General features: G+C 44.1%; 2 protein-coding genes across 6 annotated transcripts; both read right to left on the reverse strand.

Moving 5' to 3' along the window:
• Positions 1-263: 263 nt before the first annotated feature.
• zgc:66455 (uncharacterized protein LOC393502 homolog) lies at positions 264-4,981 on the reverse strand. Of its 4 annotated transcripts, none has more exons than XM_060046116.1 (9): positions 4,698-4,978; positions 4,589-4,619; positions 3,162-4,319; positions 2,795-2,836; positions 2,585-2,685; positions 2,297-2,355; positions 1,731-1,897; positions 1,279-1,431; positions 264-823 (listed from the first exon to the last, which is right to left on the reverse strand). In XM_060046116.1, the coding sequence occupies exons 1-9, from the start codon at positions 4,782-4,784 to the stop codon at positions 432-434; spliced, it is 2,190 nt and encodes a 729-aa protein (XP_059902099.1). In that variant the 5' UTR covers positions 4,785-4,978; the 3' UTR covers positions 264-431. The 4 variants fall into 4 exon arrangements, with proteins under 4 accessions (XP_059902099.1, XP_059902100.1, XP_059902098.1 ...); XM_060046117.1 differs by having other exon boundaries at positions 3,162-4,380; positions 4,698-4,714; XM_060046115.1 differs by lacking the exon at positions 4,589-4,619 and having other exon boundaries at positions 3,162-4,380; positions 4,698-4,981.
• Positions 4,982-14,142: 9,161 nt separating this feature from the next.
• On the reverse strand, positions 14,143-24,929 carry b3gnt2a (UDP-GlcNAc:betaGal beta-1,3-N-acetylglucosaminyltransferase 2a). Of its 2 annotated transcripts, XM_060046151.1 has the most exons (3): positions 24,129-24,929; positions 22,504-23,422; positions 14,143-17,644 (listed from the first exon to the last, which is right to left on the reverse strand). In XM_060046151.1, the coding sequence occupies exon 3, from the start codon at positions 17,624-17,626 to the stop codon at positions 16,409-16,411; it is 1,218 nt and encodes a 405-aa protein (XP_059902134.1). In that variant the 5' UTR covers positions 17,627-17,644; positions 22,504-23,422; positions 24,129-24,929; the 3' UTR covers positions 14,143-16,408. The 2 variants fall into 2 exon arrangements, with proteins under 2 accessions (XP_059902134.1, XP_059902132.1); XM_060046149.1 differs by lacking the exons at positions 22,504-23,422; positions 24,129-24,929 and adding an exon at positions 17,752-18,357.
• Between the last annotated feature and the right edge of the window lie 485 nt (positions 24,930-25,414).

Raw genomic sequence — 25,414 nt, forward strand, 5'->3', positions numbered from 1 at the left:
CCCCGCTGAAACCCTTCAGCCCCATGTGTTCAGCAGAAGGCGCCCTTCAGCAGGGAGCCCTGCCGCCCGCGGAGCTGCACTTAGCAGATACCATCGAGAACCACATGAATGGTACAGTCTCTAGGGACAGGCCGGGCCGACCGTTGGCTGGAATAACATCAGAGTGGAGATGCATCGGTTCCTTCTCATGCAGCCATTAGAAGTACAATCAGCTTCAAGAAAATGCTTAGTCAATAAGGCCCAAATCAGAGGATACTCAATAATCAAAGAAAGTACTATATATATATATATATATAATTTTTTTACTCAGACCATTGTAAGGCTCATATATTTGTGGTGAAAAGTGAAAGAAAATGTAGTCAATCTACAGTTTAATAAATCAAAGAATAGAAGCCAAGTGCCTGATGGGGTGGACCCCGTTCACCACTCCGTCACTGCCTTCCCATCTCCTCTGGGGGATCGATCAGACCGTCCAGTGGCAGGATGGGGTTGAAGCGCAGCAATGGCACGTCAACAGGGGGGCAGCATTCTTTGGGGTGAGACCAGCCCTCTTTGGGATGGGCCCAGCCGTCCTTGGGGCGCCGTATGGGCGGGGGTGGCGGGGGCAGGTCTGCGTCTGCGTCGAAATTCCGGCGTTCTCTGGCAGGGCGGGGCATGTCATCGGTGAAGCCGTCCCTGTGGCAGTGGAGCAGGAAGGTGCCGCGGTGGTGGCGGCTGTACATGACCGCCATGGAGGCCAGGAGGGTCAGGATGAGGACGCTGAGCAGGAAGAACACCACGTACACACCCTTGGTGACCTCTGCAGACGGTCCGGACCGGCATCCTATAAAGAACCCAGGGACCATCAGTAAGCAGTGTGGGGATACATGTTCTGGGATAATCACAGTTGATTAAAGCCATTATATTCTTATATTACACAAGGTTATAGCGCTTTTATTCCTAATTTCTATGTCTATACATTTTTTGTGTTATTATCTTAACTATTCCAACATGACAAAGCCTGCTTATCGTTTTTAAGTTTTATGGACACATGCTCAACTGCAGGCCAGAGTTTCCCCCAGATTTCAGCCTGTCTGCAGACTCTAGATTTATTTGTGAGACATTACATCAATAGAGACACTTTCAAGACACCGCAGAGCTGAGGCATCCTGCTCAAGAATGATGCAGTCAAGTTGGGAATATTGGGGAACCTTGACCCTTACTATAGTAGGAAACATTTGGAGGAACACAGACTTAAACCACCACCAGTGGAATGGGTTCACTGGGATGAGCCCGTACCGGAGGCCTTGGCATCCACACAGACCGTTCCCGAGCCCAGCCGCGACGCGTCCTTGAACCCTGGCCGGCAGTGACACGAGTAGGAGCCGAACACGTTCACACACTCCGCATTCGTGTCACATAGCATTAAGTGAGTGCCGCATTCGTTGACATCTAACAAATGGGAAACCAAAAGAGGATGGAAAGAAATTGCATAGCAGATAACAGGACAGATGACATTCATGAAGAGAAATAATGAATTCCCATCTTGTCTATATTTATAAGGAGAGATAAGGAATATACAAATGTTTTTTTCAATTCAGCAGGGTCTTTTTGACAGGGATATGAAACTGAAAAAACCAAGATCAGGATATTTAAATTTGGTTGTTTACATGGTTCATATTCATGTTGTGCTAATAGTTTGACCGAACCCAAGGCCACAGAGCAGGGCAGCCAGGAGGGCCAGGGTCTACCTGCTGTGGAGACAGAGACAATGACGGCATGGCTCTGGCTGTCCTGCAGCTTGATGCTGGTCTCTATGAGCTCCTGCAGCATGGTATGGATGGCTGTGTGGACATGCTGACCAGCAACCCCCTCTGAAAGCTGCAGCCAGAGGATGTACAGGACCCCCGCACTGAGCCTGCCAACACACCCACCCGGAGAACAACTCTGCCGTTAATGTATGCTTAATAAATAAACTAGTTTCTAATAAACTAGTTCTTTAGAAAAGTGGCTGGACATTCGACACATGAAAATACACTAACAATTCAAAGGTTAAATCCGCCAAGCCAGAGATGAGGGTAAGAATGAAAGAGTCAAGAAATGACACACACACACACACACACACACACACACACACACACACACACACACACACACACACACACACACACACACACACACACACACACACACACACACACACACACACACACACACACACACACACACACGAATCTCTTTATTGTCATTGCACAAAGTGCAACGAAATTGGGGGGAATATCACAACATATCAGCATTTGAATGCTCCGATACACACCTTTTTATCCTTTTGGACAACATTTTTGGGGTAGAAAGAAATTCCAGTTGCTTGCTGATCTGAAGAAGAAGCAGAACTACAAAAGGTTTTGAAATGGCACAGTTTGGAACAATTGCATCACATTTCAAATTAATATTCTCATACACAAATGGTAAGCAAGCTTGACATATTGGATTTAAGCTAATTTAGGCAATCTAAAGGGTTAGTCTGTACATACAGACACCTTCTTTGGATATACTAAATAAGTATATTTATTTTTATTATTTTAACACACAGCTGCTGACATACCAAGGTCTTCACAGAGAGCAGCATGGACCTTGCTGTGCGGTCCCAGTGTTCCTCAGGATTGTGTTGGAAGTTCACCTCGACGCCGACCTCAAAAAGGTGATCTGACATGGGCCAAAAAATAAAGAGAACCAGCAGTACTTATCAACAAGTCATACAAGATCCTCAAAATAATATTTATTTTCCAAAGCCCCTTAAATCTAAAATACCTACCACCGGGTATATGTCCAAACTCTGCGTGAATCCTGTCATCTCCTGGCAGACACGAGCACATTGAATAAACATGAAAACTGCAAATGCACATTTTGTCCCACCAGAGAATTCATGCCACAAGCCATAGTGAACTGAAATTTATAATACTAATATTTGTTAAATATGAGGCAAGGCCAACTCTACAATGCTTCTTAAAGTATTGCGAATGTGATAGTGGTTGCTTTGTATTCTTCCCAAAACTAGACCAAGTTAACCCCAACAGGGAAAAGAGCAACGTCCTTTGTTACAGTTTGGGTTCAGCTCCACAGCCTTGACTCTACAAAAGGGACAGCACGTCCTACTGCACACTTACGCCACATCTACCCACCTGTGGTTCTGGGACCCGCCCGCTGATCCACCACGCTGGGCTGTGCAGGTGGGGGGGCTCTCTGGGTGTGGACGGACACAAAGTGATCCGTGGAAGGAGGTGGTGATTCAGGGTTCTTGCTGAGCCGTGTGCCCTCAACCTCAACCTCTTCTGAATGCTGCACCGATGTGACGGCCATCAAATGCTCAGCTGGCAAACTGATGTTCTGCGGCGCTGGGGAGGTCAAAGTGCTTTCGTCTGACTGCAGCTCTTCCACATTTCTGCGAGTGGCGGTGGAGCTGTGCAGCGACGGCCTGGAGCTCGGAGGAGCATGGACTGCTTCGTGGTCAGACTGGTTCTCCGCCGCCCGTTTCCCGGCTCGCAGAGTCCCAGCGGACGCTGGGATTGAATCCTCAGAGGTGCCCTCAGACACCCCAACCCCTGGGGACGGTGTGCGGTGGTTTTCATGCACAGCAAGGCCTTCCTCCTCTATCACAATCAGAGCGCCTCTCAGGGTGCCGGCTTGTTCTGCTGGAGGCCCGGGCATCCAGTGCTGCATCACAGGCAGGGTGGAGGTCGGCGGGTAGTAATTGTTCCCCAGGTCATCCTTCTCTGGGGAGAGTAGGGCTGGTCCGTCGACCACTACGGATTCCACTTTTCCACTATTGCTCTTGGGTAAATATTCAGTCCCCCTTTCCCCAGGAGGAGGCACGGCTGTAACGCTCGTCCCCATCCATGAGATGTTATCGGGCTCCGTGCGTTTGTCAAGGGGGTTGTAGACCGCCGGGGGTCCGAAGGCCTGGTAGCGCCCGTAGACGCCCCTGTACGAGTAACTGGGGTGCCCTCCGATCAGCAGGACCACGTGGAGCGTGTTGGAGACCGAGATGTACTTGGCCTCGCGCCAACACTTCTGCAGGATCTTGTGAGCGCCGTAGACGCCCGCGGCCTCGTCCACATGGATCTGGTCCTGCTTGAGGTGGCAGGCATCGGACGGGACCAGGTCTTCCAGGTACAGCTGGATGCGCATGGTGGGGTCCACCTGGATGGTCCAGTTGCACCAGAGGGCCGGGTTGGAACACAGGTAGTCCGGGGAGAAGAACTCCCCGCTCTCCCCACGCAGGACCTGGTGACAGCCCCGCAGCGCATAGAAGGCGTGGCCGCCCTCGTCCATTTGTTCGTCTGGGGGAGAGCGAGCGGGATGCGATATGTGATAAGACTTCTCTTCATCTGATGTTAAAAACTAAAGAGAAATTACCAAGATTTATTTAGTAGTGCATTTCGTGTATGTTGCTTGGTTGATAAAGTAAAAGAGTAATGAAAGAGCTTAGGTGTTTTTGGGTCAACCTGAACTAACTTTTTTATTTTCAAATCACAGTAATTTTGATGTTTAGGGAACTATTATTATTAACATTATAAATATTATTAACGGTATAATACAAATGTCTTACCCGAAACATTAGTAACATCATCTTCAATAATCTAGGAACACAAGCAATGAGATTAATATTAACTGTTGCGTTAGGTTTCCTTGTGTTTGCGTTTAAGAAGGTTTCTCACCTGTGAGTAGCAGCATTTCGTAAGAATTCCAAATATTAGCACAAAGATGGACTTCTTGAGCCCAAAATGATATTGTGGCATCTTCATGTTTTCTCAGTATTAAGATCCTGGTAACTTTTGCTAGCACGATGGATTCCGTTTCCTATCCTTCTCTGCCAGAAGGCGATCCAGCAGGTGACATTTATCAACTGATTGGAGGTCCCGACGCGCCTGGCCATCAAGCGGCAGGCAGGCGGCGCTCTGGAGGGCGGGACGGAGTGGCAGGGTGTGTGAGCTGGAGCGCGTTCTGGTATATAAATAACTACAAGTCACCATGCAAGGTGGTCAGCAGCGGGATCCATACGGCCCCCAGGCCAGAAGGCCACCTTCCGTTGCCTTCCTAGACAACACAGTCTCACTCCGAGAACGTCAAATACCGACTGTTGGCAAAGGCCCTTTAGCGTCGGTGACTGACGGGAAAGGTACCCTTTTTATTCGCTCGGTGACGGTAAAGGTACCCTTCGGCGTCTTCTGCATACGGAATGGGGGGTGCCTCACTACGTCTCTAATAGACGCTGTGAGCATCTTTCCTATTGGATAGTTTTTAGGATATTCTTCTGTGAAAATGGCGGACATACTTTTTTATCCTGGGTGGAAAATATGATATTTTAGCATAGTTAAACCATTAAAAGTGTTTATGTAAACATTTTTAGCGAGAAATGTGCATTTTACTTTCATAATCGTCGTTCGGCAAATGTGAAGGATGTTTGGTTTGATAGATATGACGAAGAATATTTCATCGGGCGATAATGGCCGGCGTACAGGCATCCCGGGCTCACGAAAATAGGTGACATTGTCACGTTATTTAATCTATTGAAACGTGATCAGGTACACGTATTTCTAAATGTTCGTGTCAAAAAGCACAATTTTCAAACTCATGCATATCAATTGGAAGTATTTGTCGTGATTTGTCACTAAGCACGACTTCCATCTAAGGTGCTGTCCGGGAGCTTTCTCCCTATTGTCCCTTAAGGAGCTCCGTACAGAACATTTATTGTTAAAAATTGTCTGTGATAACTAAGAATATGACAGCTTTTCCAGTCTCACCAATATGCGCACAGATCGCACGGTTTGACACTTTCAAGATGCGTGCAGTAGCCTACATACGCCCAATGACCATTTCGTGTGCATACGATACGCAAAACCCAGCATTAACTACTGTGGAGGGCGGATACGTCCATTTCGCGTGCATATGTGCATATGATACGAAAAACCCAGCATTAACTGAACGGAGATGCAATATTTTAGGACATATTCACCATTTAACGTGTTTCTAATGACATTTCTAGCGAGAAATGTACTTTTCCCTTGAATAATCCTCAGTCAGTGAATGTGTATGATCTTTATTAATCTTTATTATCTGAATGGGAAATGCAGCTCACGTGTTTCCTGCTTTTGTGTTATTAAACCGTTACTTTATGTAACTTTTAATGATATCATCTTGTTAGAAACACGTACGTTTTCGTGAACACTGGATTACGTCGCATTTCAACATAAAATAGCGTGTTATACACACACACACACACACACACACACACACACACACACACACACACACACACACACACACACACACACACACACACACACACACACACACACACACACACACACACACACACACTGCATTTCGCTGCCAAATGAATAAATACTAAGGCAGAATAAATTAATTCATTATCATTCAACTTCAACATGCGTTATTACAGTATAGTGGTGGAGGGATGACGTGTGTTGGCCAACCCGGAAGTGAGCGTCGCCCTGGGTTCCCTTGACAAAAAGCCAACGGGTTTTTCCATTTGATTTTGGATTATTGCAGAAAAATTAGCATCTTTGAAGCACCTCCTCAAAAACTGAAAATAAATAAAAATAACTGTGCTCCAAAGAAAGAAATGTAAACCAATGCATTCCGAATGGGAGTGTTTCTCCGATTTTTCCATGCTACACAGAACGAAATGTAAACCCATGCAAATAAAGACTTCATGGTCATAATCATTTAAATATCATTAATCTCCTGAGGGTGGTATTCTATTTTTTTCAACGGGGCTGAATCCAGTCACTTGACCGTCATGGTTGCTATGGTGGTTGCTATCCACCAGCCCCTCTAATCCTTACATGGCTCTAAAAACCACGCGGCAAATGAGCTGCCGTAAATTGTGTTGTTTTTGTCGTAAACTAGTGACTTCTTCTATAACCTATTTTTGAAAGCAAAACACCAAGCTCATTGATTTAACGAGGCAGGGTTATTTGAAACAATTTATTAAATAAATATTTATGAGAGGTCATTCCTTCTCCTGAGTTTTCTTCCTATTTATGTCTAGTGTACAACCCTACTGTCCACAAGCATCACCCCCCCCTCCCCATATGGATTTGGAGAATTGTTGCCACGTCCCAGTGGTGGAGGTATCATATATATGAAAGAGGGCATTCAATTATACTACAATGATCAATTAGGAGGCCGAAGCCCTAAAGGAAGTGATGCAATAGGTGACTGGGTCGACGACATTTAAGTAAGCTTTACTTTGAGGTCTCTTATATATCAAAGGGGGTCTCATAGGACGCATACGCTTCAACCTGTGGCTCCGGCCCTACAGGAAATGACTCAGCAAGTGCTCCATCTCGTTGCACCTGCACCCAGCGGCTCGCTTGCAAGATTTTGGCCTGAAGTTATTCCCAGACCTACACCGTAGCCATCCAACCTGCATATCTGAGAATCAGGCCTCTCTTTAATAATGACAAAATGTATGAGAGAAATACACATTAACTTTTGACTCATAAGCGGCGTGGTGCCGGCTCCTTTTGACCTTTTGACCCCAGACTTCTGGGGGAATAGCTGAATCAATTCATTAGTCAATCAAAAGCATGTAAATATCTTTCCGGTGGCGTAAGAGGGAGAACAAGGTGTCCTTCAACATCTACGCTTCCAGGCGATTGCAACGGTGCCACACATGAGCATATTCGAACATGTTTAATGGTAGTAATTAGCTGTCGAAATTGGAGGCCTTAATCAATAATGAGCAGCTATTGATTTGCTTCCCGATAGAAATTTGTGACAAATGACATGTTATTTAGCCTCTACACGTTGAGTTGAGTCCAATGACACCAAGCATGACACTCTAGAAAATGGTAACATGTATTTTACATGGTACACTTAGGTCTAGGACATGATCTCGGTGTAGCAAGAGGGCAAGCTTGATCTCATTGGACTCAGCTTAACGTGTAGATGCTAAATAACATGTAATTTGTCAAAAATCTCCATCGGGAAGCAAATCTATAGCTGGTCATTATTGATAAAGGCCTCCAAAATCGACAGCTAATTACTACCCCGAAACATATTCAAATATGATCATGTGTGGCACTGTTGCAATCGCCTCGAAACGTAGATGTCAAAGGACACCTTTTTTGCCCCGTTACGTAACCGGGAAGATATTTTCATACTTCTAATGAATTGATTCATATTTTAAGGTTCTCGGAGTGAGACTTTAAGTGGCTGCAGCAGAAGTGTTGAGACGAAAGATGATATCAAGACATTTATAGAATATTCCCATTCACATTATGATTCTTCGTCATAACATCCGACCAAACATCCTTTACAGTCACCAAGCGAGGATTATGAAAGTCCAGGCCCCCCCTTCCGGCACTCGGGGTCCGACTGGGCCAAGTTTAGGGCAGGAAGGGCCCCCCATTCCGGCCCTCGGGGTCCGACCGGGCCAAGTTTCGGTGCGGGGGTCCCAGTTAGGCCTTAGCATAAGGTATTCAAATTTCAGGGCGGTAGGACCTTCCTATCTCAAAAACTGTTTTTCCACCACATTCTGAACCATTAGGTCTTGCAGGTAACATTTCTGAGGGGCTTTGTCCTTTAGGCCGAAGCCCTAAAGGAAGTGATGCAATAGGTGACTGGGTCGACAACATTTAAGTATGCTTTACTTTGAGGTCTCTTATATATATCAAAGGGGGTCTCAAAGGACGCATACGCTTCAACCTGTGGCTCCAGCCCTACAGGAAATGACTCAGCAACTGTCTTATGTACATTTACCGTACTGTGGGAGGTCATGCCCCTTTTCCGGCCTTTTCGAGATAGCTAGGGATGCTAAAATGTTTACACACATTTCCCGGGGCCCCGAGAACGACATATCCGAGATTTGGAGTTCTGGACAAAGCCATTTGTCATTTGGACAAAGCCCCTCAGAAGTGTTACCTAATGGTTCAGAATGTGGTGGAAAAACAGTTTTTGAGATAGGAAGGTCCTACCGCCCTGAAATTTGAATACCTTATGCTAAGGCCTAACTGGGACCCCCGCACCGAAACTTGGCCCGGTCGGACCCCGAGGGCCGGAATGGGGGGCCCTTCCTGCCCTAAACTTGGCCCAGTCGGACCCCGAGTGCCGGAAGGGGGGGCCTGGACTTTCATAATCCTCGCTTGGTGACTGTAAAGGATGTTTGGTCGGATGTTATGACGAAGAATCATAATGTGAATGGGAATATTCTATAAATGTCTTGATATCATCTTTCGTCTCAACACTTCTGCTGCAGCCACTTAAAGTCTCACTCCGAGAACCTTAAAATATGAATCAATTCATTAGAAGTATGAAAATATCTTTCCGGTTACGTAACAGGGCAAAAAAGGTGTCCTTTGACATCTACGTTTCGAGGCGATTGCAACAGTGCCACACATGATCATATTTGAATATGTTTCGGGGTAGTAATTAGCTGTCGATTTTGGAGGCCTTTATCAATAATGACCAGCTATAGATTTGCTTCCCGATGGAGATTTTTGACAAATTACATGTTATTTAGCATCTACACGTTAAGCTGAGTCCAATGAGATCAAGCTTGCCCTCTTGCTACACCGAGATCATGTCCTAGACCTAGGTGTACCATGTAAAATACATGTTACCATTTTCTAGAGTGTCATGCTTGGTGTCATTGGACTCAACTCAACGTGTAGAGGCTAAATAACATGTCATTTGTCACAAATTTCTATCGGGAAGCAAATCAATAGCTGCTCATTATTGATTAAGGCCTCCAATTTCGACAGCTAATTACTACCATTAAACATGTTCGAATATGCTCATGTGTGGCACCGTTGCAATCGCCTGGAAGCGTAGATGTTGAAGGACACCTTGTTCTCCCTCTTACGCCACCGGAAAGATATTTACATGCTTTTGATTGACTAATGAATTGATTCAGCTATTCCCCCAGAAGTCTGGGGTCAAAAGGTCAAAAGGAGCCGGCACCACGCCGCTTATGAGTCAAAAGTTAATGTGTATTTCTCTCATACATTTTGTCATTATTAAAGAGAGGCCTGATTCTCAGATATGCAGGTTGGATGGCTACGGTGTAGGTCTGGGAATAACTTCAGGCCAAAATCTTGCAAGCGAGCCGCTGGGTGCAGGTGCAACGAGATGGAGCACTTGCTGAGTCATTTCCTGTAGGGCCGGAGCCACAGGTTGAAGCGTATGCGTCCTATGAGACCCCCTTTGATATATAAGAGACCTCAAAGTAAAGCTTACTTAAATGTCGTCGACCCAGTCACCTATTGCATCACTTCCTTTAGGGCTTCGGCCTCCTAATTGATCATTGTAGTATAATTGAATGCCCTCTTTCATATATATGATACCTCCACCACTGGGACGTGGCAACAATTCTCCAAATCCATATGGGGAGGGGGGGGTGATGCTTGTGGACAGTAGGGTTGTACACTAGACATAAATAGGAAGAAAACTCAGGAGAAGGAATGACCTCTCATAAATATTTATTTAATAAATTGTTTCAAATAACCCTGCCTCGTTAAATCAATGAGCTTGGTGTTTTGCTTTCAAAAATAGGTTATAGAAGAAGTCACTAGTTTACGACAAAAACAACACAATTTACGGCAGCTCATTTGCCGCGTGGTTTTTAGAGCCATGTAAGGATTAGAGGGGCTGGTGGATAGCAACCACCATAGCAACCATGACGGTCAAGTGACTGGATTCAGCCCCGTTGAAAAAAATAGAATACCACCCTCAGGAGATTAATGATATTTAAATGATTATGACCATGAAGTCTTTATTTGCATGGGTTTACATTTCGTTCTGTGTAGCATGGAAAAATCGGAGAAACACTCCCATTCGGAATGCATTGGTTTACATTTCTTTCTTTGGAGCACAGTTATTTTTATTTATTTTCAGTTTTTGAGGAGGTGCTTCAAAGATGCTAATTTTTCTGCAATAATCCAAAATCAAATGGAAAAACCCGTTGGCTTTTTGTCAAGGGAACCCAGGGCGACGCTCACTTCCGGGTTGGCCAACACACGTCATCCCTCCACCACTATACTGTAATAACGCATGTTGAAGTTGAATGATAATGAATTAATTTATTCTGCCTTAGTATTTATTCATTTGGCAGCGAAATGCAGTGTGTGTGTGTGTGTGTGTGTGTGTGTGTGTGTGTGTGTGTGTGTGTGTGTGTGTATAACACGCTATTTTATGTTGAAATGCGACGTAATCCAGTGTTCACGAAAACGTACGTGTTTCTAACAAGATGATATCATTAAAAGTTACATAAAGTAACGGTTTAATAACACAAAAGCAGGAAACACGTGAGCTGCATTTCCCATTCAGATAATAAAGATTAATAAAGATCATACACATTCACTGACTGAGGATTATTCAAGGGAAAAGTACATTTCTCGCTAGAAATGTCATTAGAAACACGTTAAATGGTGAATATGTCCTAAAATATTGCATCTCCGTTCAGTTAATGCTGGGTTTTTCGTATCATATGCACATATGCACGCGAAATGGACGTATCCGCCCTCCACAGTAGTTAATGCTGGGTTTTGCGTATCGTATGCACACGAAATGGTCATTGGGCGTATGTAGGCTACTGCACGCATCTTGAAAGTGTCAAACCGTGCGATCTGTGCGCATATTGGTGAGACTGGAAAAGCTGTCATATTCTTAGTTATCACAGACAATTTTTAACAATAAATGTTCTGTACGGAGCTCCTTAAGGGACAATAGGGAGAAAGCTCCCGGACAGAACCTTATGCCGCTTTTCCACTGCATGGTACCAGCTCGACACGACTCGACACGACTCGACTCAGCTCGCATTTTTTGCGTTTCCACCGCGGTACCATGGTATCTGGTACCTGAAGTGGCTGCTTTTTCTAGTACCTACTCGCTCTAGGTTCTAAGCGAGCTGAGCCGATGCTAAAAGGTGACGTCGGCAGACGGCCGGCGACTGATTGGCCAGAGAGTGTGACGAAGTCACGAGAGCGACATGGCAACCATGCTGGTAACATCCATAGCAGCGCCGCAGCCAACATGTTCCACTTCTCCAACTTCTTCAACATGCCAGCTAATAATAGTAATGCGATCGATGTCCTCCATTGTTGTTATGTGGGTTCTGTCCATGTGTGGGTTGCGTATGTGTTGTTTGCGTCGCGTACACAAATACGTCACGGCCCTTTCGCGCAGCCGACCCCGCCCACGTCCAGGAGGTACTATTTGCGGTGGAAAAGCACCCGTGCTGCTACCGTGTCGAGTCGTGTCGTGTCGAGTCGTGTCGAGTCGAGCTACATGTGCGGTGGAAAAGCGGCATTAGATGGAAGTCGTGCTTAGTGACAAATCACGACAAATACTTCCAATTGATATGCATGAGTTTGAAAATTGTGCTTTTTGACACGAACATTTAGAAATACGTGTACCTGATCACGTTTCAATAGATTAAATAACGTGACAATGTCACCTATTTTCGTGAGCCCGGGATGCCTGTACGCCGGCCATTATCGCCCGATGAAATATTCTTCGTCATATCTATCAAACCAAACATCCTTCACATTCGCCGAACGACGATTATGAAAGTAAAATGCACATTTCTCGCTAAAAATGTTTACATAAACACTTTTAATGGTTTAACTATGCTAAAATATCATATTTTCCACCCAGGATAAAAAGTATGTCCGCCATTTTCACAGAAGAATATCCTAAAAACTATCCAATAGGAAAGATGCTCACAGCGTCTATTAGAGACGTAGTGAGGCACCCCCCATTCCGTATGCAGAAGACGCCGAAGGGTACCTTTACCGTCACCGAGCGAATAAAAAGGGTACCTTTCCCGTCAGTCACCGACGCTAATGGCGCATTTCCACTGCAGGGTGCGGAACGGATCGGATCGCAAAGGTGCGGGTCGGATCGCGTTTCCACCGCCAAAAGTGGGCGTGACCCGGACTTTGCCGTACCCGTTCCGACCCCATTCTAGGGACTCCTCCGTTGCGGTACCCAAAACGAGACCAGACGCCTGAAAGGGTACCCTGGAATTCTAGCTACACCCCCCCTCCGTTGATTGGTCGACAGAATCGTCACTTCCGGGTGACGCGGGGATAAAAACAAACAAACAGTAGCCTCAAGGTATTATTCTTTACAATTAACATGTCGCGTAAAAAGCTTGCTTGGGCGAACAAGGAGGTGGAGACGTTCGTCTGCATTCTTGCGGAGGAAGACGTTGTTTACGATGTTTACGTAGCTGCCGCGGCGATTGACATCCGGGCTACCACCAAGGGTACTGTCGGCAGTGGAAACGCGACCTCGGAACTGAGCTGGGCTATACTGCCCCCTCCCTACCGCCCCTTTGCGATCCGATCCGTTCCGCACCCTGCAGTGGAAACGCGGCATAATAAAGGGCCTTTGCCAACAGTCGGTATTTGACGTTCTCGGAGTGAGACTGTGTTGTCCTAGAGGGGCGGCGGACTTTGTCCCTCCCCATGTGCCTCCCAGAGTTTCCTAAATCAATGTAACTGTAAACTGTTTTTAATCAGGCCACTTTAAGTAGGCAATAGTCTATTTTTACACATTCCAAAAAACATGTTATTGCTCCCTAATAAGAAAATTAGAAAAATTGACTGCGTTATAGGCCTATATGGTTGGTTAATATACTCCCTCATATTTTAATGACAAGTGGGTTGTCATTAATTAATCTCACAGTTACTTAACACTGAAAAAAATATTCCTCTGTGTCAAATCCTTTGGAGGACAACCATAAAATGGTCACACACTATTTGGTAATGGTAGGTCTATATGGTTTTTTTGCCATTATATTGCCATTAGTTTATGCCGATTATGCTTTATGCTGATTTTTTAACTAAACCTGTCAACAACAATACAATTATGGACTTATTGTGTATCATTAATGTTACTCCCTTTTCCAAATTCTTTGTTTTAAATAATGAATCTTACATAATGCAGAGCGATATCTCACACAGAATAAAAAATATAGGCCTAATGTATGCTTTTACGGGTGTACGATCCTAAGTCATGTCATCGCCAACGCAGCCAACCTGCATTCATTTGTTGTACCACCGGGTTGTGCTAGTTTTGAATAGCAGGAACACGGAGACAGACACACACGCACACACCCCCTCCCTCCCTCCCTCCCACACACACGCACGCACGCACGCACGCACGCACGCACGCACGCACGCACGCACGCACGCACGGACACACACACACACACACACACACACACACACACACACACACACACACACACACACACACACACACACACACACACACCAGAGGTGTCAAGTAACTAAGTACAAATACTTAGTTACCTCACTTAAGTAGAAATTTTGGGTATCTATACTTTACTGGAGTAATTATTTTTCAGCCTACTTTTTACTTCTACTTATTACATTTTCACGCACTTATCTGTAGTTTCTACTCCTTACTTTTTCGTTACTCCTATTTAATTTCGTCTTGTTTTTATTCCGCAGAAAAAATAAAATAAAAAAACCTATCCAGATAATTCGCGCCATCGGATAGAGTGATTTGATTGGTTGGATGAGAATAGAAACATAAACCATTCTGACACCCTATTGGTTTATATGCGATCCTTGGCACCTGCGCATGACCAGAGCCCGTCTACATTCTCTGACATGACATAAATCACGCCACATTCCAGCTACGAAATAGCAGACGTAGATGAGCGAAATGTCCCAACCAAGCACCAGTGAGGAGGTTGGTAGCCAAGAAGACCAGCCAACCCTTCTACATCCCTGGACGTACCTGGAAGAATTTTTTTAAATGGTTGGATGCAAAAACAACTCAGTTCTTACTCGTTACATCTTAAATTCCTGCAGCTAAGCTTGGATACATACATTTACATTCCCAATAAAGGCTTTTGATAACATGCCTCTGAAGTTTGACTTTTTGCACCCTTCCAATGCTTACAGGGAACAAGTCATCATATCGTCCACTCCATGAAACACATGTTAATGCTCAGTAGTACACATATGCATTGTACTAATATGCGTCTATTTTCAATGGGCATAAATGTGTCTGAAACAGGTGGATCCCAATTTTTTCAACATTAACATTATAGTCATTAGATGGCCTTTAGAAAAATGTTGTTTTGGGGGAAGTGGGGCAGTGTGCTATAGAGGTGTGCTGTGTGTGTGTCACTAATTCACGGATGGGATAAATGCAGAATTCCTTGATTCCAAAAATTCCTTGTAGGTGGAAGCATACTTGGCAAAAAAGCTGATTGTAATTCTATAGGCCCCTGTGGCACGGCCTAAGCTTTTGTCCTTGTCCATTTTCCCCCCTTGCATTACTTTTACTTCAATACTTTAAGTAGTTTTGAAACCGGTACTTTTATACTTTTACTTAAGTAAAAAGCTTGAGTTGATACTACAACTTCTACAGAAGTATTTTTAAATGCTAGTATCTATGTTTCTACTTGAGTAATGAATGTGATTACTTTTGACACCTCTGACACACACACACACACACATGCAGACACACACACACACACACACACACACACACACACACACACACACACACACACACACACACACACACACACACACACACACACACACACACACACACACACACACACAAGTGAAATTTGAATAAACTTGAATCCCTTTATTACTATACCTAATGATGAATGAAGCTCTTATTGATATAAAAACTCATAGACATTCAATCAAATTAACTCAATAAATCATACTAATGACATTGACAATGTATCCGAATCAAGTAATTTTGATATCTACAATACATCTATAATCGCCATTGACATATTTAATATGATGTCAGAGCACTGTTGAACAGATACCCTGGCTCTCTCATGCTGTACATTTAATCGTTTACAATTCATTAGAGAAGTATATTTAAGATGCGTTTACGCAGAAAAAATTTAAGAGGAAGATACCGTGTTACTAGTAACTAATTCTTCTTTGTTTCGGGAAACATGGTTCAGGTTTGAAAGTTGATCAACTGTTCTGTTTCTTAGTAAATCCAGTAATCCACTGCGACTTTCCCTTTGACCCATTCTCCATTTAGTGATAATGCATGCAGACATTCCTCCTATTTGTAGGTCTGGTTTGGTGCTGGCACTTTAAAATGTGTAATGTCATTGTCTAACTAATTCCATAGCTTCTTCAGCCTAGGTCAGAAATCTGCAAATATTTCCATAAAAGTGACAGATAATAACGTAACACAGTCGTAAAGGTTTGGTTACAAATAAAATGATTCCAATATTTTCTTTCATCATTATTGTCCAAGGAATTAGCACCCCTGAACACGTTAAGGCCTTTCTCTACAATCCATCTCTTCTTCCACTTTGAACCTGCAGGTTTGGACGACTATGTTAGAATGGACGGTTGTTATCCGGTGGCCTCGTTCACCTCGTGGAGTTCTGGCAGTCTAGTCTGGGGTCAGCGAGCCAGGACCAGATCTTGATCATCTCCTGTGGGGTCCGACTGTGAACCAGGATCAGGTTCTTGTACACACACGGGTTCTCCCGGTACTTCTTGTCCACATCAAAGGTTTGGAAGCCCTTGTGTTTCTCTGGCACCAGTCCCATCTTCTTCAAACACATCCCAGTAAAAACATCGTCGATCGGGAAGAGCGCCACCTGCTGGGAGACTTTGTAAAGACGCAGTGCCAAAGGCCCTGAGTAGAGATACCCTCCTCCGCCTGCGTAGGGGGGGTAGTCGCCCACAAACACACTCTCGGGGATGAAGTACTTGAGCCTGTGATCCCGGTGGGGGCTGGCGTTCTGGATGACGTCACCAACAAAGAGGTCTTTTGTCATCCCCTCTGGCAGATGTTCCAGGTATTGGATGATTTGCCGGGTGTTGATGAAGACGTCGTCATCCCCCTTCAGGATGTAGGGGGCGTTGGAACAGTGTTGACTGAACCACTCCAGGAAGTGAGTTTCTTTGAGTGTGAGGTTGAAGAAGGAGTCCCTGTAATCCCATTGGAGTAGATCTCTGTTCCGCTCCGCCTCGTGGCTCAGCATCCCCGATAGATCAGGGAAGTGGTCCACCGAGGAGGCGGTGCCAAGGAGGAACACGGTCACCACCGTCCGATTGGCCACGTTACCCGCCCGTCCCCAGGACTGCCGGATGGCCTGCCGGCGGTCAAAGTGAGGTGCTAGCGACTTGATGGCCAAGAGGAGGAAGGGTCTGTCGTCACAGAGGTGTGGTTGATTGATGAGAATGGGGTAGGCTCTGCAGCGCATGTACAAAAGGAAGTCCTGGAAACGCTGGGGCAGGGTGTTGTAGTCCCCTACTTGTCGGGGGACCCGGTGGTCTGGCTCACAGGGTTTGAGGGCCTGGGGGTTATTAAGCCACCAGGGCGTCCGGGCCACCAGGGAGTCATCCCTGGTGGGCGCCACGTTCAGGATGGGGTTGTAGAGGAGATCAAGGTGCTGCTGCTCCCTGTTCCAGAAGGATTCACTCCATGTCCACCAACGCCAAAACCTTAACGGTACGTTCAGTTTGTGGATGCTTTGCTTGTGCTGGCCCATCATCCTCGCCACAACCACCAGCAAACCGATGAAGATGAGCATCATTGTGCCACTGAGAACCCTGCTTCTCCGGTGACCGACGGCCATTGTGCTTTGTCTTTGGGCCTATGGATAAAACAAAGGACACAAATCAACAAAAAACACTCTGCTAAATTACACATTTCAGCATCAGAGACAGAATGGATTCAACTATTTAAGGCTAGCAGACGTACAACAAATCCAGGATACAATGGGATGTTTGGAAACATAGCAACACTGAAAGAAAAAAGGAAGGAAACAGTAATAAACTGAAGGTCAGTGAGCGACTTCGCTTCCCTCTTCGGTGACAGAGCTGGTCTGCATACAAGTCATGTACATGCTAGTCCTCCAGGAACAGGCATCACATATCTCTATCCACACCGCCCCTCCTTCTCCACTCCCCCTTCAGCAGAGTCACCAAGCCATCACGTGTTTATAATTATGCTCCATGCATGACATCAATTTAGTAGCCTCAATCTGGGTCATTGTGTTGATTCTTGACCCTAACAGTATTACATTGCTGATTGTTTGTTTTTCTCTGGGTTTCTGTCAGAATGTAAAATAAGGAATTAAAGGTGCCTGAACAGCTATTATTTGAGTGTCATCTGATAAGAATGGCCACGACATCCGTTAGCTAAAAGTGAGTGAAATTCAATGGGAGAATATCTGTTTTGAGATGACTGTGCCTGTCTCTGTATGAGACAATTTAGAATTAAGAACATTCTGGGAGGAATTCAGACCAATCAAAGTCAATGGTGAATGAGGGAGAGGATTTTTAGGAAATAATGTTTTAACGGAAAAAAAAATTAACTCAAGATCGGAAAGACAATGATAGTTTAAACCCAACAGAAACTATTTCTAATCCAAAAGCAATCAAAAGCCTGTCTTACAAAAGGCCATGTGCTTTGCGAGTTGTTATCTAACCTACAGTCCCACCGAGCGCAGCGGCAGCCTCAGCCACTCAACAACCAGCCGACCACGTTCACACTAGAGGTCTGCGCGGGACACAATATTCAGTGTCCTGCTCCCGCCCGCTCCCGCCTTGTACAGTACCGCTCCCACCCGCTCCCGCAAAGAACTGTCATTTTAGTCCCGCATCTATGATATAATATGTCGCTCCCGCCTGCAAATGCCCACAAGGATGGAATACATAATTTTTTAACCCCCTAGCATTTAAAGAAATAAAGGACAACATTTAGGTAGTAGGCCTATAGTCAATAGCCTTAAAATAATGTACCAAAAGAGTGTAACGATGCGCAGGAATGAGTAACTTAGTCCTTATCCTATATGTTTAGTGCAAAAAACCCTCATCATAAAGGGAAAGAAAAAGAACTAAAGATAAACAGCTATTGTAGCAAAGGTCTAATATGAGAACAACATTGACCTATTACTCATACTATCGAGTAATAGGTCGATAGTATGAGTAATACTATCGACGTATCTTTTTAGCACGCAGATTTCCTCTCTGTTTTCTTTGGATGCCTTTGTGTTAGCCTCAACACGTCTGTCAAAACTCTTCAAAAGTTCCGTGTGTTCATCCATTTTCCTGGTCAGAGCTTGCACCGCATGTACAATTGCAGCATTAGTGTTTCCGTCTTCAATTCCGCTTTGGCCTCTCTGTTTCTTGGGATTCGGCTCTTTTATTGGCGTTTGTTGTTTGTTCAGTTTGTATTCTTTTGAAGCAATTGCATTTGCACATACTTCTTCATCAATGTCGATATCGTCACATGCCTCGTGGAGAGCAACCAAATTGTAGTCGTGATCAGAAAAGTCACAAAAATAAAAAGCTCAACGGTTTTCTATTTTTGTCACTTTATCAGACACAAAGTAAAATAGCTGTTTAGCAGAGGGTTTTTACACTGTTTAATCACGGTTCATGGACTGAATTAAGAACAAGAACCCGGAGCCTGCAAAAGTGCTGCCTCTCACTCCGCCATCTTGAACCCCTCCTTCGGAATGGGTATATTACTCATTCCCAAATTCAAAATTGTGCTCTCGCGAGAACTCTGGATTTCCGGGGTACCCGATGTAGGCATTCATATTCAAAGCAGTACAGCTTATACATCCTGCGTTAGCAATGTGGTAAAAGCCAGACATAGAAACATGCAGGCACCCTAGCAGTGTTAGAATGAGTGACCGATATATTAACACTGATGAGGAGAGAAGGGTCTGCTGTTCCCAGAGCTGCTATGGTTAGAAGAAGGACATTCTTTATTTGTCGTAAATACACCAAATTAGATATCTGCATTTAACCATCACTACCATCACTAAAAGCATTTAACCATAACTAGCAGCACAAGCAGCATTTAACCATCACTAGCAGCGCTAGGAGCATTTAACCATCACTAGCAGAATGCAACCATCACTCGCTAAATTAGCAGCATTTAACCATCACTACCATCATTAGGAGCATTTAAGCAGACTTTAACCATCACTAGCAGCACTGGGAGCCTTTAACTATCAGTAGCAGCACTGGGAGACTTTAACCATCACTAGCAGCACTGGGAGACTTTAACCATCACTAGCAGTACTGGGAGAAGTTAACCATCACTAGCAGCATTGGGAGACTTTAACCATCACTAGTAGCAGTAGGAGACTTTATACCACCACTAGCAGCACTGGGAGACTTTACACCACCACTAGCAGCACTGGGAGACTTTAACCATCAATAGCAGCAGTGGGCAGCCACAGTGCAGTGCCTGGGGACCAACTCCAGGTCTCCAAAGTATTGACCCAACACGGATGTATTTTGGTGTGGGAGGAAAACAAAGCAACCGGATGAAAACCCACGTGAACACGGGAGAACATACAAACTCCCCGTTGTTATGAACCAAGCTGTCAGGCAACAGTGCTCACCGTGCCACACCTGCCCAGCTTTGTGCTAGAAAGTAAACCACAACACCTGGTCTGTGCACCTGCAGACGATTTTCTATTGATAAATGGTGAGGGAATGAGAGCTTTGGGTTTTGCATGACCCCTTTTGCAGAGGTGTCAAGTAACTAAGTACAAATACTTTGTTACCTTACTTAAGTAGGAATTTTGGGTATCAATACTTTACTGGAGTTATTATTTTTCAGCCTACTTTTTACTTCTACTTCTTACAATTTCACGCACTTATCTGTACTTTCTATTCCTAACTTTTTCGTTACTCCTATTTAATTTCGTCTTGTTTTTATTCTGCAGAAAAAAAGACCTATCCAGATAATTTGCGCCACCGGATAGAGTGATTTGATTGGTTGGATGAGAATAGAAACATAAACCATTCTGACACCCTATTGGTTTATACACGATCCTTGGCACCTGCGCATGACCAGAGCCCGTCTACATTCTCTGACATGACATAAATCACGCCACATTCCAGCTACGAAATAGCAGACGTAGATGAGCGAAATGTCCCAACCAAGCACCAGTGAGGAGGTTGGTAGCCAAGAAGACCAGCCAACCCTTCTACATCCCTGGCCGTAGGCCTACCTGGAAGAATTTTTTGAAATGGTTGGATGCAAAAACAACTCAGTTCTTACTCGTTCCATCTTAAATTCCTGCAGCTAAGCTTGGATACATACATTTACATTCCCAATAAAGCCTTTTGATAACATGCCTCTGAAGTTTGACTTTTTGCACCATTCCAATGCTTACAGGGAACTAGTCATCATATCGTCCGCTCCATGAAACACATGTTAATGCTCAGTAGTACACATATATGGTTCTTTAAAGGGACACTGTGTAAAAATTACTCCCATCTAGTGGTACGATTGTATGTTGCATTCAAACTGCTCGCTTGTTCAAAAACTACAGTGGGCAGTATGTGCCAAGAATCTATGTCATGACATCCAATACTACCTCATCGAGTCATTCGAGTGATGATGAGGTTTGTTATTTCAAACAAATTTCAAACTGCATTGAATCATTAGTGTAAGCTAATGATGTATGAGTAATTACTCCTCGAGCAAGATAGTGAATTATTTCAGTCATCATTCACGCTGGCTCAGAGTGAAAACGCGTTTGCATTTCCTGTACCACGTAGTGCTTTTTGTCCCTCTCGGCAGTTGATAGACCGGAAGAACATGGAAGCCTCCATAAAGCTTACCCGTCCTATTTAACTACATATTGAGATTTGTGAGATTTTTGGCAGCGATAATTTTACACCAATGAGGACTTATTTATGAATGAATACGTTGATTTGAGGTAATAAATTACTTAAAATGTTACACAGTGTCCCTTTAATGTATTTGCATTGTACTAATATCCGTTCATTTTCAATGGGCATAAATGTGTCTGAAACAGGCGCATCCCAATTTTTTCAACATTAACATTATCGTCATTAGATGGCCTTTAGAAAAAAAATGTTTTGGGGGAAGTGGGGCAGTGTGATATAGAGGTGTGCTGTGTGTGTGTGTCACTAATTCACGGATGGGATAAATGCAGAATTCCTTGATTCCAAAAATTCTTTTTTTGGAAAAGCTGATTGTAATTCTATTGTAATACGGCCTAAGCTTTTGTCCTTAATGGCATTTTTTCCCCCTTGTATTACTTTTAATTTAATACTTTAAGTAGTTTTGAAACCACTACTTTCATACTTTTACTTAAGTAAAAAGCTTGAGTTGATACTACAACTTCTACAGAAGTATTTTTAAACGCTAGTATCTATATTTCTACTTGAGTAATGAATGTGAATACTTTTGACACCTCTGCCCTTTTGGCAGATGGCCTGGAGCGATCAAACAATGAGTGCATGTAACAACTCACAGGACCAACAGAAACCTGGAGCGCTAACGGCAGGTTTGGGAAAACGACGTAGGCTAGGAGGTAATAAATGGTGTATTAAGCTTTCCTTGTTTTGGAAGTTTGACAACTCATATCTCTTACATATCTTGAAATGCTTTCATTATGGCACCGTCGTCACATAACCAGCCGTGTTCAAAAGATTCGCCATTAGTTTCACCTACCAGACGGCCAGTCCAGCCTCATTTAGGCAGACCCACCCACAGCCCACTGGCAGCAGCGGAGCGCACCTGCCTCCAGAGCGTAGTATGAAGGAAGAGGACCCCGCGCCCGGGTCTGGCTGTAGACACATCCAGGAGCATAATTGCGTGGATTCAGTTTATGTTCAATGTATCCGACCTTGCTTTGTTTTTATTTAAAAACATTTTTTATGCAGTCTATAATCCAAACCTATACCGAAGTACCTAATAAGAGAAAAGCAACAGGGGCAGCTTACCTGGAGAACAGACCGGGCGCACCGGGTCCCGATGATCCAGCGAGGTCCGAGGTGGGCATTCAATGATCACGCAAACTTCCGGAGACCGGGAGGAGTTTAGAGGCCATATCAATGGCCACTCGTCTTGTTTTTCATTTTCACAAAATAACTTCCGACGACCAGAATCCCGCGCTCAGTGGTAATGTCTGATTTATCTTAAACTCCCGGCTGGCAAACCCAGATTAGGGTGGAGCCCTCTTTATCTCTCCCAGGCCCTCTGTAGTCTCCACCCAGAAATAATATTGTGTAGCATCTGTACGCCATTCACAACTGCCCCAGAGTCGATACAAAAATGCAATGTGACGAGAAACCTCACCCATAATCTGTAAACACGAAGTCTGGTAACAACACGTGTCTGGTAACCCAAACATGACGTTACCGTTTGGCCAATTAAATAAATAGCACCGTTTAGGATGGGATGTAGCCTACTTCTGGTGTCCATAAACCTGTTAAAACCAAACCCAGTACACTCCTGTTGTATTGGTCAGCAGTAACATAGTGATTGATGAACTCATACTTTATTACCAAACTTAATTGTAAACCGATGCATCTGGGAGTCTATCAGCGTCTATCATAACGTCACGCCTGGTGAGATGGAATCCAGCTGACTCGCAGTGCAATAGAGTGGCGAAGTCACGCCTCTTCCGGTAGGGCTCATGGGACCTATGAGATCGAAAAATATGAATGGGTGTCAATGGAGAGAAAATAATTATTTTCTGGTCCCGGTCTTTATATGCCCTGGATTACGCATATGTTGTTTGTGGATTTAAAGGATTTTTCATGCCAAGAGTTCGACAGTTTATTGTGCAATTGTTCAGATAAAGGCTGTAGAGAAAACACAACGAGAAAGACTACACGGCTCGTATGTGACGTCACGCTCCCTGCGACTGGCGTGGAGAAGACCGACATCGGCATAACTGAAACTCTGCACGTGCCCCGACTTATAATGGTTTTCACCTCTTTCGATGCTTTTATCCTCCCCTTGGAAAAAGCGGTGAAGTGGGGCAGAGAGATCGCCATCTCTGTGCCGAGTTCCAAGGGCGGGTGTGGTGACGTATATCATATGCGTCTAGAGCAGCGAAGAGCTGTAGTTCACAAAGCGGCCTCACATAAAACCTAAAATTATCAAAGTTCTTCACGAACATTTTTAGTTTTCTTTGCATGAAAAATTATCCTTTAAATCCACAAACAACATATGTGTAATCCAGGGCATATAAAGACCGGGACCAGAAAATAATTATTTTCTCTCCATTGACACCCATTCATATTTTTCGATCTCATAGGTCCCATGAGCCCTACCGGAAGGGGCGTGACTTCGCCACTCTATAGTGGCAGAGGCCTGGGAATTAATATTTTTGTTAGATTGAGGTAACTGTTCAGTAGAAGAGATCAGCTGCTTGCATATTGGTACAGATAAACCAAGATTGTACACATAATTACAACGGATTCCAAACTGTATCTGTGATTAATGATTCATGTATTTATCATTGCATACCACAAGCAGAGCATGAACCAGATAATCAACTTAACACAAATATTTGCAATCACTTATTTAGGGTGTGCTTCAGGACATGAAACCACAAGGAACAGGTTTTTTAAGAAACTTCTTGGTTCAGTTGGACACAAAAATTGACACAAATGTCAGCTTCCTCAGTGCAACAAAACAGTCTCTGATGCGGAAGGTCGAAGGTAAGAGGCCTGGCTGTTTCCCAATGTCAAGGAAGCATGCTCAACGGCCGCCCTTTTAAGGACGCTACGTCATAGAATGCCGACAAGCACTGTTCCAATGTTGAGGACACTCGAAAGCCGCGCCATTTTTGCGTCCTTTGTTTTTGAGAATTCCGAGATTTTTCAAGGATGCATAGCTGCATCCTAGACGAGCCAAAACGACCCACAATCCTCTGCGTTCACTGGGCGGGTTCTTGAAAATGGCAGCGCAGTAGGCTACACGTTCAAATGAAGTGAAGTTATATTAGTTTTCAGAAATATTTTGTGCCGTATTGCTTTTTATAGATTCATCATGTTAATGCAAATAATCAAGCCTATAGACCTATGCCACTTTTCAAACGTTTTTGCAACTTAATGATACGTTGCTATATTTTGCAGGAACGTAGCTGGTGTTAAACACCACTGTCACCAATGTCGATTTACTCGCTCACAAGATGACATTATTTATGTATACCTATTTCGGTTTTTTTAGGGTCAGCCCAGCAAACGGAGGCTTTTGTGCGCCGGGTGGCGCGCAAACATTTGTTTACCGGTGGAAAATATAGTGCCACTATCCAATGTTGTAAAATTAATGCACAACCGATCATTTTCAATGTTTGTAATTTTTAATGAACGTATATAATTGTATTTTATATGATATACTTATGTGTTCAAACCACTGGTAGATTGTAGGCATATATGAATGAATGAATCAGATCAGTTAAATAGGCCTAATATATCCAAATAAATACATGTTTATCATCTCTTTCTTTGTCTTTTCCCCCCTGCATAATAGTAATCAAACGTACTGTAAATGTGATGCATGAATTAAGTTCTCAGACAATTTCATTTAGTTTTATAAAAATTGAATGGATATTCCTTTTAATAAAGAC

The sequence above is a fragment of the Gadus macrocephalus genome, chromosome 3 (genome assembly GCF_031168955.1).
Source record: "Gadus macrocephalus chromosome 3, ASM3116895v1".
NCBI classification, from domain to species: Eukaryota; Metazoa; Chordata; class Actinopteri; order Gadiformes; family Gadidae; genus Gadus; species Gadus macrocephalus.

Coding starts and splice junctions, on each gene's coding strand:
- zgc:66455 (XM_060046115.1), bottom strand. CDS start 4,784: ATGAAGATGCCACAATATCATTTTGGGCTCAAGAAGTCCATCTTTGTG. Junction 2,686..2,794: donor GTTTGGACATATACCCGGTG/GTAGGTATTTTA, acceptor GGCCCATGTCAG/ATCACCTTTTTGAGGTCGGC. Junction 2,356..2,584: donor TGCTCTCTGTGAAGACCTTG/GTATGTCAGCAG, acceptor CTTCTTCTTCAG/ATCAGCAAGCAACTGGAATT.
- b3gnt2a (XM_060046149.1), bottom strand. CDS start 17,787: ATGTTTCCAAACATCCCATTGTATCCTGGATTTGTT. Junction 17,645..17,751: donor CATTGTATCCTGGATTTGTT/GTACGTCTGCTA, acceptor TTTTATCCATAG/GCCCAAAGACAAAGCACAAT.